Below are 15,996 nucleotides of genomic sequence, written 5' to 3' on the forward strand. Positions count from 1 at the left end.
AATATTACAATTCCCCATCATGCTTTGCTCTATAAAAAAATGTTTAAACAGTGGTTTTATGAAATTTTAGCAAGATGAGAAATTGGGAGATTATTAATATTTAATGAATGCAACCTATATTAAAAGTGCCATGGATGCACTATTACTATAACATTACAGTGATTTAATAACTGATATTGGTTCCACACAAACATTGGAACATTTTTCTCTAAGCTATTTTCAATATTTCACATAGGATCAGCTAAAATTAGACAAATACCACTGTGCATGACTGAATCATATTCAACCAAAGAGGATTATTTATTGAGTTAAAAAGTATTGGTCAAATTACAGGATTTTAGTCAAGTTGTGAATTTAGGTTTATAGTTCCCTAGGACTAAAGATAACAAGGTTAATATAAACTCAGAGATATAGAGAGACAGAAATTACTATCAATAAATTGCTATCAAATTAGGCTTTTCTCCTTCCAGTTGACTATCATAGGTAAATTATTTCTAAAAGATAAAATGCCCTGCAATGTCTCTTTAAGAATAATAAAATATCACAAATAAGTTGGGTAATTATTAAGATTTGACTACATGTTTAACACCTTTTTAGAAAATGATCATGTCAATTTGAATGTAAATATATATTATATATATATATGTGTGTGTGTGTGTGTGTGTGTGTTCTCTTCATTAAGCTGCAAGTGAAAGGTTGCCTGATATCATGTTAGTGACAAAAATCACAAAGCTTTCTCTGTTATCAACCACCAAAATAAGACACGAGATATGTGACCCACAAAAAAAAGACAAATAAGACATGAGATATGTGACCCACAAAAACAGATTTGGTTTCAAGTAATGAGACGCAAGGCTTTACAAATGACATTTCCCTAGTTCTCAACAAAAGAAAAGAGTTAAAAGTGCAGGAAATAATGCGCAATAAATCCAGTGCGGGAATATAAAGTCACAGTGCAACACAACGGACAAATCACAGAACAGCATCTCATTCAAATTCAGTAATACAGAAAACTACATAAGCCAAAAATTATACATTTGAAAATGATGAATAAAGAAGCGTACTGAGGAAAGTTTTCCAGGATGGAGAGATACAAGAGTTTAAGCTCCAGATGTTTTCTAAACCATTTCACAAACATTAGTCAGCACTAAAGTCACCTACATTCTTGATTTATCAAGATCAGTCAGTTTATAATCACTACATCTGCAGTCATGTAAACTCACGTCATCCTGGACCTTCTCTGCCTGATCAGAATGAGACTGAAATATCAGTGATGATAAAAAATTATCAATATGGATGTCTGAGGTGCATGGTTTTAATCAACTTTATAACTGAAGAAGATGGTGCTTTGATGAATTATAGTTTGTTTTAATGTAATCAAGCAAGAGACACATGATAGACCAATCAGATCACTTTCCCAAGACATTTTTGTATCTCAGATTTCTCCTGTTATCTGTGAGATGAATGTCTTCTGTTTATTTTCTTGATGGTGATTTCAAGAGGAACTGTTCATACAAAAATGAAAATTATGTCATCATTTACTCATACAGTACATGCCTTTCCAAACCTGTATGACGGACTTTCTTCTTAGAAACATAAATAAAGGATGTGAAACATACAAAGCTGTATATATATATATATGTATATTCACATCTAAGAACCAGACATTTACAAATGAGACTGTTGAGCTTTTGATGGAGGCTGACATTATTGCACATAAAATATTACATTTGGGTCACTGGAATATTACATATTGGCTTCTATTGCCTTTTTATGGTGTGTTTTTTCCTTTTTTGAGATTACTTCCCCTGCTTACTGTAAAAGAGCAGCTTGAACTTTTCATCCTAATGTCCTTATCTATGCTTTTGTGTCCCATTATAACATGAGGGTGAGTAAATGATGACGTCGAACGGGAGGAGAGAGACGGGGAAGGTGTAAAAACGACACACTCTAAAGCTATTTATGCATCGAAACATGAGCCACTTTTGATCACCAGTGTCATATATGCACATGTCTGATCTGTGATCTGTTATGATCTGCAGGTGTGTGTCTGTCTATGATCTTGATGGGGGTCATATCTCAATACCTGCTTACTGTGAGTTTCATTAAGTGTTTGCCGTGCATGTTCGACTGGTTACTAAGTTAATATGGAGAGTTTTTCCAGTCGGGCATTAATATATATTAATTTCCTACTTCAATGCAAGGAATAATAACCCAAAATATTGTTGAGTTCGAAAAGCTGCGAGTTTTTAAGAAACAAATCCATTATTAAGTATATAGTGAATTTCAAAGCTTTGTTAAAATCGAGTTATCTGATTTAGGAGAGAAATCTGCACAGATCAAGCACCGTTTACAAGCAAAATCAGTCCAAAACGGTTCTAAACAAATATTGTTGGTGGATTTTGATGTCAGAAGACAGCAGTGGATGGTCTTTTTTACTGAAGAAAGCATTATTATGCTTTGTGGAATTCGCACGTCCTGATTTTGCCAAGTTCGATGTGTTCCTAGGTCAACATATTTTGTTGACCCTGGAACAACATTTTACTCCAAAAATATATTCTTAACCATATCCCTACACCTAAACCTAACCTTAACCATGAGTAATCCCTAAAATCAGAGGAAATGATAGATGAATGACACTGATGTACAAGCACCAAACACTGATTTTAAGCGTAAACTTCACAAAATCTATAAACTGGTTCTTCAAATCTGATTGGTTAATCACAATGTTGTTCCAGGGTCAACAACGATGTTGTCCCAGGAACATGTTTCACTTGGTAAAATCAGGTTCTGCGTGGAATTCAGCCAAAAGCAACAGTATTAAATTAAATGTGCCTCAATGATGGATTCGTTTCTTACAAACCTGCAGCTTATGGCTTCACACGATGTTAACTGATGGGGTGGATCACTTGTGGATTATTGTGATGTTTTTATCAACTGTTTGGACTCTAATTCTGACAGCAAATCACTAATTTAAAGCATGATCAACAGGTATAGTAGCTCTTATTCAGATATGCTAAGGGTGTATAATTTAGTAGGGATGTTAGAGACATGTCATACATCCATATATCCAGCTACTTTCTAAATAATCCCTAGCAATAGTTTTGATCAAACAATTAAATATATGTATATAACCACTGTTGTTGTAATTTTGGCTGCATCTGAAATAGGTCATACCATTGATAATTACTGAGAAGTTAAAGTAAATGCACAAAAAAAATGTCCTTGAAAAAGCTTTTCGAAACTCTGAATCAGTTAAACCATTGCATCACAAAATGATTCACTGTTTCAAAATGCTCCAATTGGTTCGCATATCGTGAATCATTTGTGAGCCCGGAGCACAAAAGCAGTCTGAAGTCTCTGGGGTATATTTGTAGCAATAGCCAAAAATACATTGTATGAGTCAAAAATATACATTTTTCTTTTATGCCAAAAATACTCTGATATTAGCTGAGTAAAGATCATGTACCATGAAGATATTTTGTAAATGTCCTACTCTAAATATATTAAAACTTAATTTTTGATTAGTAAATGCATTGCTAATAATTCATTTGCACGAATGTAAAAGTTATTTTCTCAGTATTTTGATTTTTTCTTTTATTTGCACCCTCAGATTCCAGATTTTCAAATAGTTGTATCCAAGCCAAATATTGTCTGATCCTAACAAAGGACAATGGAAAGCTTATTTATTCAGCTTTCAGATGATGTATGAATCTCAATTTCGCAAAACTGACACTTAAGACTGGTTTTGTGGTCCAGGGTCACATTTGTTTCATATCGAGACTTCAGAATCCAGTTTTGTTTGCTTTAGGATTAGCAGAGCTTTGGATAGTTGCCTTGTACTTGTCTTTATCAACTCTGAACGAAGAAAAGAGAGCGTCAGAGCCAGATTTTAGTTTATGTATGCGAAATCTAGCTAGCAGGGAACACAAATTTGTTATATTTTGCTGTATTCACTTCTGAGTAGTGAAATGATCAAAACATCTTTAAAACTGCTGCTGTAATGTGGTTTTACATCATTAGAATTGTTTTATTATTGTCTGATTCATTTAAAAAGCTCTATTTATAAATTATGAGTATGTTAGTCACCCATAAATAAAGACTTTAGAAATTGTGGTTAATAGTCAGTCATAAATGTGAATTTTGGGGTAGTTGGATGGGGAAGGGAGTGTTGTCTGCTGTTATGTCTCACTAATGTCAAAATCAAACCTACGCCCTAGAAACACACACTTCAGAGAGTTGTTATGATGGCCAAAATATATAAACCCATACAAATATGTGCTGCCTAATAGGAATAAAACAAGCCAGTGCATGAAGTGAGTAATCAGTCTATGCATGTAGTTTGGGAGATTGTTCTTACATGTAGTCTACAGGAAGTGTCTATTATATGAGTGTAAAGAGAGAAAGTATCTAATATTTCTGTAGGAGAAACAAGATGTGATGAGATCATACCAATTCACAAACACTCAAGTCCAGCACACAACTTTTCCCCATTAAATATCCAGTTTCAGTCACAAATATTTCACATTACAGTAGTAAAATGAGTGCTGTCTTTTTTTCTAACTTTAAAGCACTGTAGTTGTTTTATCATTAAAATGAGCTAATTTCATGTAAATAACTATATTTGGAGAGTTCTGGTGAATGTTAATTTTTAATCAGTTAGTTATCTTTATCAAATAAGTAGGATAAATGTATAAAAGGCAGCTGAAGAGGTAATTCATGCATGCATGCTCCTGATAACATTGTGTGTGTTGCCATATTTCATGTTTATCTTTTTGCTCATTCCTCTTCTCATTGAATCTTATCGACTGACCAGTGCTGAGGTGATTTTAGAAGTCTGTAAGAATACAACAGAGAATAGAGCGACTACATGTATTTACACATATGAAAAAAAAAGACCGAAACTAGCATGGTTCAAAAATCTTTACAGTTTTAGCAATGCATGCATTCATCTAATGCAACAAATAGTATGCATTAAATTAATAATTCACCCAAAAATATAATATACTGAAAATGTACTCACACTCAGGCCATCCAAGATGGAGATGAATTTGTTTCTTCATCAGATTTGGAGAAATGTAGCATTGCATCACTTGCTCACCAATGCAGTGAATGGGTGCCGTCAGAACGAGAGTCCAAACAGCTGTAAAAAACATCAGAATAATCCACAAGTGATCCACACTACTCCAGTCCATCAGATAACAATTTAAGAAGCAAAAATTTGCAGGTTTGTAGGGGAAAAAAAATCATAATTAAGACGATTTTAACTTAAAACCACTGCTTATTGCCTGAAATAGGAATACATTATCCAAAATAACGTTTCCTCCTGTGAAAATGTCATCTCGTCTGAATCAGGAGAGAAATCTGCATAGATCAAGCAGTGTTTGCAAGCGAAATCAGTCAAAACAATTCTAAACAAATATGTTGGCAGATTTTTTTCATTGAACAAAACATTATTAGGTTATATTGTATGGACTTTAGTATTTTAGCCAGAAGTGATGGTTTAAAGATGCATTTGTTTCTTACAAACATGCAGCTTTTGTTGCTTCACAAGTCTTTAAATGATGAAATGGAGTGGTGTGGATTATTTGTGTAGTTTTGTATTTGTTTATCAGCTGTTTGGACTCCTGTTCACTGCGTATTGTTTTCAGCACATTTAAAAAGTTTGGGTGAACTATCCCTATAACTTGAATGCAATGCAATGCCATATGAGCCACTTTGGATATAACCATCTTACATGACTGTAAAATGTTGTGCACAAACCAAAACACTAGTTTATTAAAAGACTTAAAAGAGAGAAAGATCCTGCAGCGTTTGAGACACATACAGACACTTGATCTAATGCAACAACAGTTTCAAATGCCACTCGAATACACTTTGTATCACCAGGCAATGCAATGTACACTGTCCAGAATATTTATTTTCTGAATGCATATTTAATTGCGAATAATGACAGATTTGTTAACTGTTCCATAACTGACCATTAATGAGTAACTGAAGGAGTTTGCTGTGTCCTCTCTTCTCCACTCTGACTACATCTCTCAGCCCTTTTCAGTTTCATTTTAGCAATCACTATTAATACCTAATTCAGATTCAGATGATACTGTTGTGATTGTCCACCCACAGCCCCGCCTCTTTGATGACATCATTCTCTACCTGTTTGTATATTTCAGGCATCAAGCCTGAAAGCAAGTTGTGTCATTACACAATAAGTGCAAATGGGTACGGTTCTTAACAGTCAGGTAATTTTGTGATTTCCACAGTGTGTCCACAACCTAGAGAAATAGGACCTATTACTGAGAACACAAACCGGTTTAACCAGTTTTATAACTTGAGAAGGCGTGACTAAGAGTACAGTGAGAGAGGGACAGAGAGACAGATTTGCAGAGGGAAAGATTCATTCGACCTCGGCCGTTCTTTAGGACTAAACACTTACAAGACAAGCGGGACACAAGGAAGGTACAGTGTGTTATCTTTATCAGCTACATGGCTGAAACTGTGTGTGTGTGTGTATGTGTGTGTGTGTGTGTGTGTGTGTGTGTGTGTGTGTGTGTGTGTGTGTGTGTGTGTGTGTGTGTTTGTGTGTTTTAGAGCAGGAGGCACACTGAAAAACCCTCAAGGCATCTCAATGTCAATCTGAATGCCAAACATATTTTCTAGTTTTTATTATGAATGAGCATGTGTGGTTAACTAAGACTCTGCTAAAAGTAAGCAAAATCTAACCAAAGTTCACTTTAACGATATCCTTACAGATAAAAATATTCCTAAATAAATTCAATAATGTTTTTTCGTTCTTGAAATGCAGTTTCTTTCAGGGTTTGTGTTAATGTGTAATTAATATAATAATTTGTATATTATATTTAAAAAAAGATGGTGTATCATTTAAAGTACAGCCCTTCGCTCGACTTTGTTGTTTTTAAACAAATTTGACTTTGACTGATTTTCCTAGCTAAGTAAATGAACTTGATTCAAAAAGGGTGTTTTATTCTTGTCCAAGTCTTTATGTGGAAGATAATATCTAGCTCTTTTTTCCATGTGTGGTTTTTCATAGGGGAGTTGTTTTTTTTTTGTTTTTTTTAGTTATGCAACTTAAAGTTGTTTGATGTGTTTGTTACTGATTCATTAGCATTGTGTGCCGGCAATTAAATCACATTTTGTTTAAAACAGCATGACGCACATCAAAACCGATTGAAATACTGCAGATCTGCTCATTGTCCATCAGGACACACACTTTCATTCTGAATAAAGGGTGTTTTGTTGTCCTGTCAATGTGTGTGTTTCAGGTTCTCTGAGTCCAGTATGGATTATACAGGAATCCCGAGTCCACCTTACACCCAAGCCCCAAATCCACCCTCACCCGTCCCTCCTCCACCCTATCCGGGCATCAGAGGTGTGTGTGAATCAGCGCCTATCAATGCTTATCAATACTGATCATAACATCCACAGATTAACACACTCTTCCTCAACTCTAGCTAATGGACTGGTGAACGGTCAACCTGATAAATCATTCCTTAGGGCTCAGATGGAAGTGGTGAGTACATATAAACAAATACAGAAAACGATCGCAGAATTATATATAGACAGCATGTATTTGTTTAAAATTACAGTCAAAATTCATTCTAACATGCTTAATTGGTGCTCAATCATACCATTTATAAAGTTTCTTATTATAATTACTACTTAATATTTATATTATCTTAAACTTCGAATGGTAGTATATCATGTTTTCCACAAAATTATGAAGCAGCACTACTGTTTTCAACACTGATAATAATCAGAGATGTTTCTTGAGCATGAATCAGTATATCAGAATGATTTCTGAAGATCGTGTGACACTGAAGACTGGAGGAATGATGCTGAAAATACAGCTTCGAACACAGGAATAAATTACATTTTACAATATATGGACATAGATCATGGTCATTTTAAATTATAATAATATGTCGTAATACTTTTACAGTATTTTTCTCAAATAAGTGCAGCATTGCGGAGCATAGGAGACTTAAAACAAATGTAATGAAGAGAAAAAAATCGTAATTATTTCAAAACTTTTGACTTGTAGTGACCAGTAGTATGTATGTTTATCAAATTTCTATATTTAAAAACTTTATTTACTTTAGAAATCATGTTTAACTATGGTTTTGTTGTATCTGACTAACATCTGGGAACATATTTCACCCATATTGTCCACAAGTACATCCGAATGATCTTGTTTTGTTCATATAGTGGATCTTTATGCGACTGTTGACTTCCCACACTGTAGTTGACCTTCAGTTTGACCATTAGCTCGACCTATAACACCGCATTGATATGCCTGTTTACAATACCAACAGAGTTAAAAAAAGATCTCTGCATGTATCTTCATTCCTGACTGCCTGGTTTCTCTCTATTTCCAGGACTTGCTAAATCATTGTTTTGATGATATCGAAGCATTCATCGGAAAGCTGCAGCACTCAGCAGAGGCTCAGATTATCCTCGACCAAAGGAGCAAGAAGAAGAAGAAAAGCCAGAAGAAAAGTGCAGATGGTAGGAGTCTACCTGTAGGAAAAAAATCAAACCTGAATGCTTAATAAAATCTAAAGCGAAGCTCTGAAACGCAGCTGAAGCGAACGCTCTGTAAAGTGAGCTCTTATCAGCCGATGGAGTCTGTTATCAGTTCCTAGTATCATCAGGACATCAGCTGATGGGAAAGTGTTGTGTTACGAGGCCGTCAGCAGTCTCCACCCTGTGTGTGTGTGTTGAATACTAACAATCTCTCAGTTAAAATAACATCAAACCTGCATCGTCTTAAACACACACCAAAACAAGCCCGCATTTGTTCCAGGAACACAACACACCTGGAAATCTTCTCTTCATGGTTTCATTATTTCTTGTTAAGTGCACACATGATCAGTGTTTTAGAGTGTGTTGTGTGTTTGTGTTTTACAGAGGATCTCCTCACAGCTAGAGCCAAACCGCCTTCAGAGAAAGAGTTTCTCGACGCTTTTCAGAAGTTCAAATACAGCTTCAGTCTGTTGGTGAGTCGATGTGTACATTTATAACAGATATTTTAATGACGGGTAACACTTTGAACATTAATGAAAAGCATTTATTCATCTCATTTCATAACAATTGCAACATTTACTAATAAATTATTAAAATCCAAATATTAAAAAAGATCAAAAGCAGTCTTAAGTCGCTCGGGTATATTATTAGCAATAGCAATAGTCAAAACTAAAGTTTTTTTTGTAAGCCAAAAATCATAAGGATATTACGTAAAGATCATGTTCCATGAAGTTTAGTAAATTTCCTACTGTAAATATATCAAAACATAATTTTTGATTAGTAATATGCATTGCTAAGAATTCATTTGGACATCTTTAAAGATGATTTTCTCAATATTTAGTTGTTTTTCCAGATTCCTCTAATAGATATATCTCAGCCAAATATTGTCCGATCCTAACAAACCATGCATCAATGGAAAGCTTAAATCTCAATATATTATATAGTTATTCCTTGTTATTAAAATTGTTAATATCAATCATTGCTATTAATAATACTATAACACTATGAATTAAGCAGTGTGGCGTCGTATATATATCTTCTCTCAGGTTTCCATAAGAGTATTGTATGTTTTACAGGCACGGTTAAAATTTGCCATCTCCAATCCGACCTCAGAGGAGCTCGTGCATCACGTCTTCAAACCGCTGGAAATGGTAAATGCATGCTCTTATTCCTCCTGTGCAAACAGCAGAGCTTTGTGTGTTTCATCAAATGTTTGCACACTATTGTGTAGAGAAAGGAGGCAGTAAAGAGCACCCAAATAACTCCCCTGTATCTGTGTGTGTTTGTAGATGGTGAAGGCTACAGGAGGTCCTGGTTTCGCCGCGTCCGTCTCCAGCCCGGCTATGACACAAGGAGCCGTGACTCTGCTCCAGAACAACCTGACAGCACAGGACAATGCCCTGTGGATCTCTCTAGGCCCTAACTGGACACAACATAGGTACGAACTCTAATTTATAGATTATATGTACCTTAAATATACAGTGTGTGCACATGCTGATGGCTTGTTTCCTTCATGTAGATCTGCTCTGCGGAGCCCCGTGGCGCCGTACACACTCGTGTTTCAGGACGGATGGAGACCGCCGGGGTCCGATGCTGCTGGATGGGTCGATCCTGTGGAGTTAGAACACAGACACGACGCTGAGCTCTCAAAAGCAGAGGTAAAATCATCTAATAATGTACACTAGTGTTCAAAAGTTTGGGTTAGGGGGAAACAAGTCTCGTAGTCAACAAGGCTGCATCTACTTAATGAAAAATACATGAGAAAATTTGAAATATTATTAGTTTAAAGTAACTGTTTTATATTGTAATATATTTTAAAATGTAATTTATTCCTGTGGTCGAAGCTGTATTTTCAGCATCATCAGTGTCACATGATTCTTCAGAAATCGCTCTAATATTGCTGCTCAAGAAACATTTCTGATTATTATCGATGCTGAAAACAGTTCTTTTTGTGAAAACGGTGATGCATTTTATTTTTCAGGAGTTCTTTGACGAGCAAAGAAGCTCGAAAAACAGCATTTGTTTGAAATGGAAATCTTTTGCAACATTGTGAATGTCTTCACTGACACTTCTGATCGATTGAATGCATTCTTGCTGAATAAAAGCATTCATTTCTTTAAAAAAATATTTTTTAAATTCGGCTAACCACACAGTTGGATGCAAAATATACTGTTAAAACCGAATTAAACACACTAGAGTCTACATTCTTGTGGAAAAACACACTAATGAATCCCACAAATGTGATTTCCCTGTCCGTCACTGTGTGTTTGGTGTGTGTGATGTTCTTGATAACCTGGTTTTGTCTCTGTCACAGCTGACTCACGCGTCTGACCGTCACACTGCTCCCGTTCAGACTACAGACCAACCGTGAGTGTGATTCACAGCTGAAGAATCAGTCGAATCCTTTCAGATCTGTCCGTTTCAGCCATGGCTTTTCAGTATTTATGACTAACACTAACTAACACAAGTTCATTCATTGTGTCAACTAGCAACCCACAGTTTCTCTTCTCTTCTGCATTTTAAAGAGGTATTTTGTATGAATGTGATTCTAATGTCTGATCTGAGAAAGCATCTCTGTGTCTCGTCCTCAGTGATGGTGGAGTTAAAGAGCTCTTATATCGCTGCAGTTATGATTTTGTTGCACGAAACAACAGTGAGCTGTCTGTACTTCAAGGAGAGACACTCGAGGTAACACACACACACACACACACACTTATCTATAGTAGTTATCAAGATAAGACATTTTTCAGAATTATTATTGCCATAAATTCATAATTCAGGATATTAATAAAATAAATATTGATGAATTAATTTGTTTTGGAGTTATATTATATTATATTATATTATATTATATTATATTATATTATATTATATTAGGGGGACATTTATTTATTTTGTAGACAACATTGTTATTTTAATAAAATATATTACTACTAATAATAATAATTATAATAAATCATAAAAATAAATAAACACTTAATATATTTATTGATATTGTAAAATATTAATTTAATTTTATATTAATTAAAGAAATGTTTGGTTTCACCATACAAATTTTATATACACACACTAATATATTTATTAATTAATAATACAATTAATTTATTAATTACAAATTATTTATTTATTATAAATAAATAATTATAAATTAATAATAAATTCTATATTTATTATATTTATTTATTCTATGCCATCCCCAGGATATATATAAACTGTGTGTGTGTGTGTGTGTGTGTGTGTGTGTGTGTGTGTGTGTGTGTGTGTGTGTGTGTGTGTGTGTGTGTGTGTGTTTGCGTGTGTGCGTGTGTTTATGTGTGTATATATATTTTAATTTGGAAACATTTATTTATTTATTTATTTATTTACCATAATATTATATAATATAATATTACTATAATAGTTAACCCACATCTATATTAGTTTACATTATATCCTTAAAGAAAAAGAGCTAAAGAAAATATGATCTCTCATCTCACAAATTTTATAATGCAATATCATATTTAACACCTCCAAGTATTATATTAATACAAATAATCTTTATTTTCCTGTTGTTCGTCCGTGCTCCAGGTGATGGAGTCATCTAAGCGCTGGTGGAAGTGTCGTAATAAGTTTAATGAAGTGGGGTTTGTGCCCTTTAACATCCTGGAGCCGGTGACACACATCGACAACCCTGTGCTTCATAAAACTCCAAAGGTACTGAATAAATCACATCAACAAACAGGCTTCAGAAACCACTTCTTCTGACATTACCCTCTCTGTTTCAGCCTCCCGCTGCTCCACCGATGTTCAACAGCCCGCCCAACCCGTCCACCGTGACCTCTGACCCCAGCGCCGCTCGGCCGCGCAGCATGATCCTCGGGTCACTGTCTGAGGACACGGAGAAAGGTACAAACACATCAGAATCAGATCTCAGTTATATCACAACAGACAGCAGCGCAGCACAAACAGAGACTTTTGATCAATTCTCTTGTTTTTAAACCAGTGTTGTTACTGTTAACTAAGAGTACAACTATTACAAACACATTTCAGTAATCGAAATAAAGTCAAATGGGAATATTAAATGAAAAAGCTAAACAAGGAATAAAAATTTGCTTTGGTAACTAACTGAAGTAGAAATTATTAAAACTGAAATTATAACAAAACTTGAAAACAAAAACTATTAAAAATACAGAAGCACATACGAATATGACTAAAACTTAAACTTAAATTAAAATGAAACTTTATTATATATTAAATTTTTGCCATTTTTTTTTTTTTTTTTTTTTGCCATTTTTTAATATATTTTTTAAACATGTCTATATTAACTTTAGGTTTAGTTTATTTAGTTTGACTTCAACTTAATTAAAATGAAAATGTATATTATATTAGTTAATTGTTTTTCCATAATTTATATATTTTTATGGTTTAGGGTTTTAGTTTTATGTAATCCAGTTTGAAATATAAAAATAATGACTATGGAATAATTAAAACTCTCCCATTAAAAGAAAAATAATTAAAAAATACATTTTTTTTAAATTATGAAATGTAAAAATTCCCAAATTTCTCAAATGAAGAAATCCCCGATTTTAATTTTTTTCAGAATCTAAAACGTACTGTTAATATTATTTTAGTATCATTGATCATTGACCTTTTTTATATTTTCAATTCGATTGCACATTTTTATTTTGTTTTTATATATTTTTGTTATTTGTACGTGCTTTGCCATTTTTTTTAAATGATTATTATTTTTTATTTACTAGTTTTATTTCTGTATTTCATTGTTTTTATATTTTATTTGATTTCAGTTAATGCTTATTTTAGGTAATTATTTGACGTTTTTTATTTTCATTTTATATAACAATAATAACCCTGCTGAAAATCTACAGCAAGCGAATCGAAATATTCCTACAGACTATAATATGATGCATTGCTCAGGGGCAGGTTTTTGATCTTGTGCTGATATTGATTTGCTGGTTGTGTGTCAGTGATGCAGGTGAATGACGAGCTGCTTCACCGTTTGACCAGTGGGAAGAATCTGTCTCCTCGTCTGGTCATCCCTCGTTCAGCAGAGACGTCCGTCCCGCTGGACTTCAACTCACCGCCCGCAGAGGTGGAGATCTGGCTGCGCAAGAAAGGCTTCAGTGAACCGTGAGTCTCACACAGCACACACTTTACAGCAGAAATGAATAATCATACTCCACCTGTAACTCCACACATCGCTCTCACATTCACTTTCATTTTATATGAAGTATGCAATATATAGGAGCTTCAGTCTAGACTTCTGTGATCAGTGTTTGAGGTCAGGTAACGGCTGTGGATGTGTGTGCAGGACTGTCCAGTGTCTGCGGGTTCTGAATGGAGCTCAGCTGTTCTCTCTGAATAAAGAAGAGCTGCGCGCTGTTATTCCTGAAGAGGGCGCTCGAGTCTACAGTCAGCTGACCGTCCAGAGAGCGCAGATAGAGGTGCATCACACACACACACACACACACACACACACACACACACACACACACACACACGTCTCTGCTGGTTCACTTGAGGCTGCAGATGATTTAGGAAGCCATTCTAACTAAAGATATAGAAGAAAACATTTGAACATTTTTTTTGTTGCATTTATTTCTTAATTTAAAATGTAAAAAAAAAAAAATGCTAAAAATTCCTGAATCCAAATGTGCTCTAAAAATTCTGAAATGTTACACACATCCCTAGCATTATTTGGGTATATTAAAAAATAAAAATATGTTTTATACAGGATTAGAAGCTAGAAGTCTTTAATTAAAGGTTAATTAGTGATAATTTATATTTTAAAATCAATGCAGCCCAGAGTTATTTTAGTGTCAATGACACATTATAGTTTTTTAATATTTAGATTTTTTTTTATGTTTTGTTTTCATTTCATTTAATTGTTAGTTAAATTTGTTACGAGTTGTAATTTTTATTAGTTATTAGTTTACTAGTTGTTACTTTGATTAGTTATTTTGACATTTTATTAGTTTATCAGTACATATTCATTTTAAATTATAAGTTTAGTTTATTAGTTTTGTTGTTTTAGAAGTTCAACTTGAAATAAATAAATATGACATAACTGCTGACAGCTGGCCAAAATAATTTTCTTTTTTTCTTTTTTTAAAGCTTTTGTTTTATTTTATTTCAGTTAATATTAATTTCAAGTATCAAATTTTTACTTTTTAATTTTTTTATTTTATTTTGTTAACACAATATATTTTTGCAATCCTATTTGGTGCAGCTATTTTCTGTGTAAACATTACGTGAGGGACTAAGCTGTCATATTTCATATTTTGAAGCACTGACGAATGATCAGAAAGTGTTGCATTTTAGTATTTAAAACTATCTGGCATTTCACAGTATGTAGTGCAGAGTTTGAAACACTGGATCACTCTAACGACCTGCTAAAAACTGCTTTAACACTGAAGCGTAAGATGTGTTAGTCTAGTAGCAGTTTTAATATCCTGACTTAATATGCAGCAATCAGTCTAATTTATTTATTTTAAACCAAGCAGTTTGATCTTGACAGCCAGCGGTCAGCATGCATTTATCATCTAACCACATCTCTCCATCTCTCAGGACGCTCGCAGAGCTACAGAGCTGGAGACGGTGATGGAGAAGCAGAAGATGAAGGTGGATTTGAAACTGGAGAGTGGAACTTTATGAAGATCTCATCTTCTCTTAACGCCCTCTGTCTGTATCATACACATGCAGAAGATCATTCACGCTATTGTAACCTGCTTTAAGGATTGTTTTGTCTTCTTATTTAGTTTTACAGCATGAAATAAGAATGCAAATCGGCACAATGTTGTACAAATTTCTAAATTCTCTATGTAATATGGGTTAATATATTCTTAATAAATGCATTTAATGCACGAATGTGAAACTATTAAATCATCTCCCGCCTCAAGAGGGCGCCAGACACCAACTAACCACTCACTGAAGCACAGCAGATTAAAAACTCTTCTAGGATCTGAACCTGCAACCTTTGGGTTACCAGCCAGGTCTTAAACTAGTGCTAAAGAACACACACACACACACACACACACACACACACAAACACTTTAAACCTTCAGGATTCGGGAATCTCAGCATGCACTTTGACAAGAAGAGCAATAGTGATACTTGACTAAGTAATGATATTACTATAAATCACAAAGCCAAGCCCAAGTTTGTATGGGTCCAACTAAATAATAAAAGGTTTCGGTGTTAGCTTTGTTGTTTTGGGACTTCAATTCAAAATCTTGGCCAAAGTAAATGCTATTGCTCCATTGCTTGGTCAGCTAAACTACACATTTACATTCACAGCTCCAACAAAACCCACAAAGATAGAAAACACTGACTAGAAAAATGATGACTCGCTAATATAACACTATTATCTGCTGCTGTCTATGACGGGTGACTAAAACTAAGATATAAAATAAACATTAACAGAGATGAAATATGAGAACTGCTTTTATTTCAGCT

The 15,996-nt window shown here is 34.2% G+C and overlaps 1 protein-coding gene across 2 annotated transcripts; it reads left to right on the top strand.

Moving 5' to 3' along the window:
- The first annotated feature begins 6,216 nt into the window (after positions 1–6,216).
- On the top strand, positions 6,217–15,404 carry LOC128013540 (epidermal growth factor receptor kinase substrate 8-like protein 1). Of its 2 annotated transcripts, none has more exons than XM_052596647.1 (15): positions 6,217–6,459; positions 7,249–7,390; positions 7,473–7,531; positions 8,397–8,526; positions 8,929–9,017; positions 9,621–9,695; positions 9,834–9,982; positions 10,064–10,202; positions 10,859–10,911; positions 11,136–11,232; positions 12,112–12,237; positions 12,309–12,429; positions 13,509–13,671; positions 13,853–13,985; positions 15,109–15,404. In XM_052596647.1, the coding sequence occupies exons 2-15, from the start codon at positions 7,300–7,302 to the stop codon at positions 15,193–15,195; spliced, it is 1,512 nt and encodes a 503-aa protein (XP_052452607.1). In that variant the 5' UTR covers positions 6,217–6,459; positions 7,249–7,299; the 3' UTR covers positions 15,196–15,404. The 2 variants fall into 2 exon arrangements, with proteins under 2 accessions (XP_052452607.1, XP_052452606.1); XM_052596646.1 differs by having other exon boundaries at positions 6,218–6,459; positions 7,284–7,390.
- Positions 15,405–15,996: the final 592 nt, after the last annotated feature.

This window comes from Carassius gibelio, chromosome B24 (assembly GCF_023724105.1).
Source record: "Carassius gibelio isolate Cgi1373 ecotype wild population from Czech Republic chromosome B24, carGib1.2-hapl.c, whole genome shotgun sequence".
NCBI lineage: Eukaryota > Metazoa > Chordata > Actinopteri > Cypriniformes > Cyprinidae > Carassius > Carassius gibelio.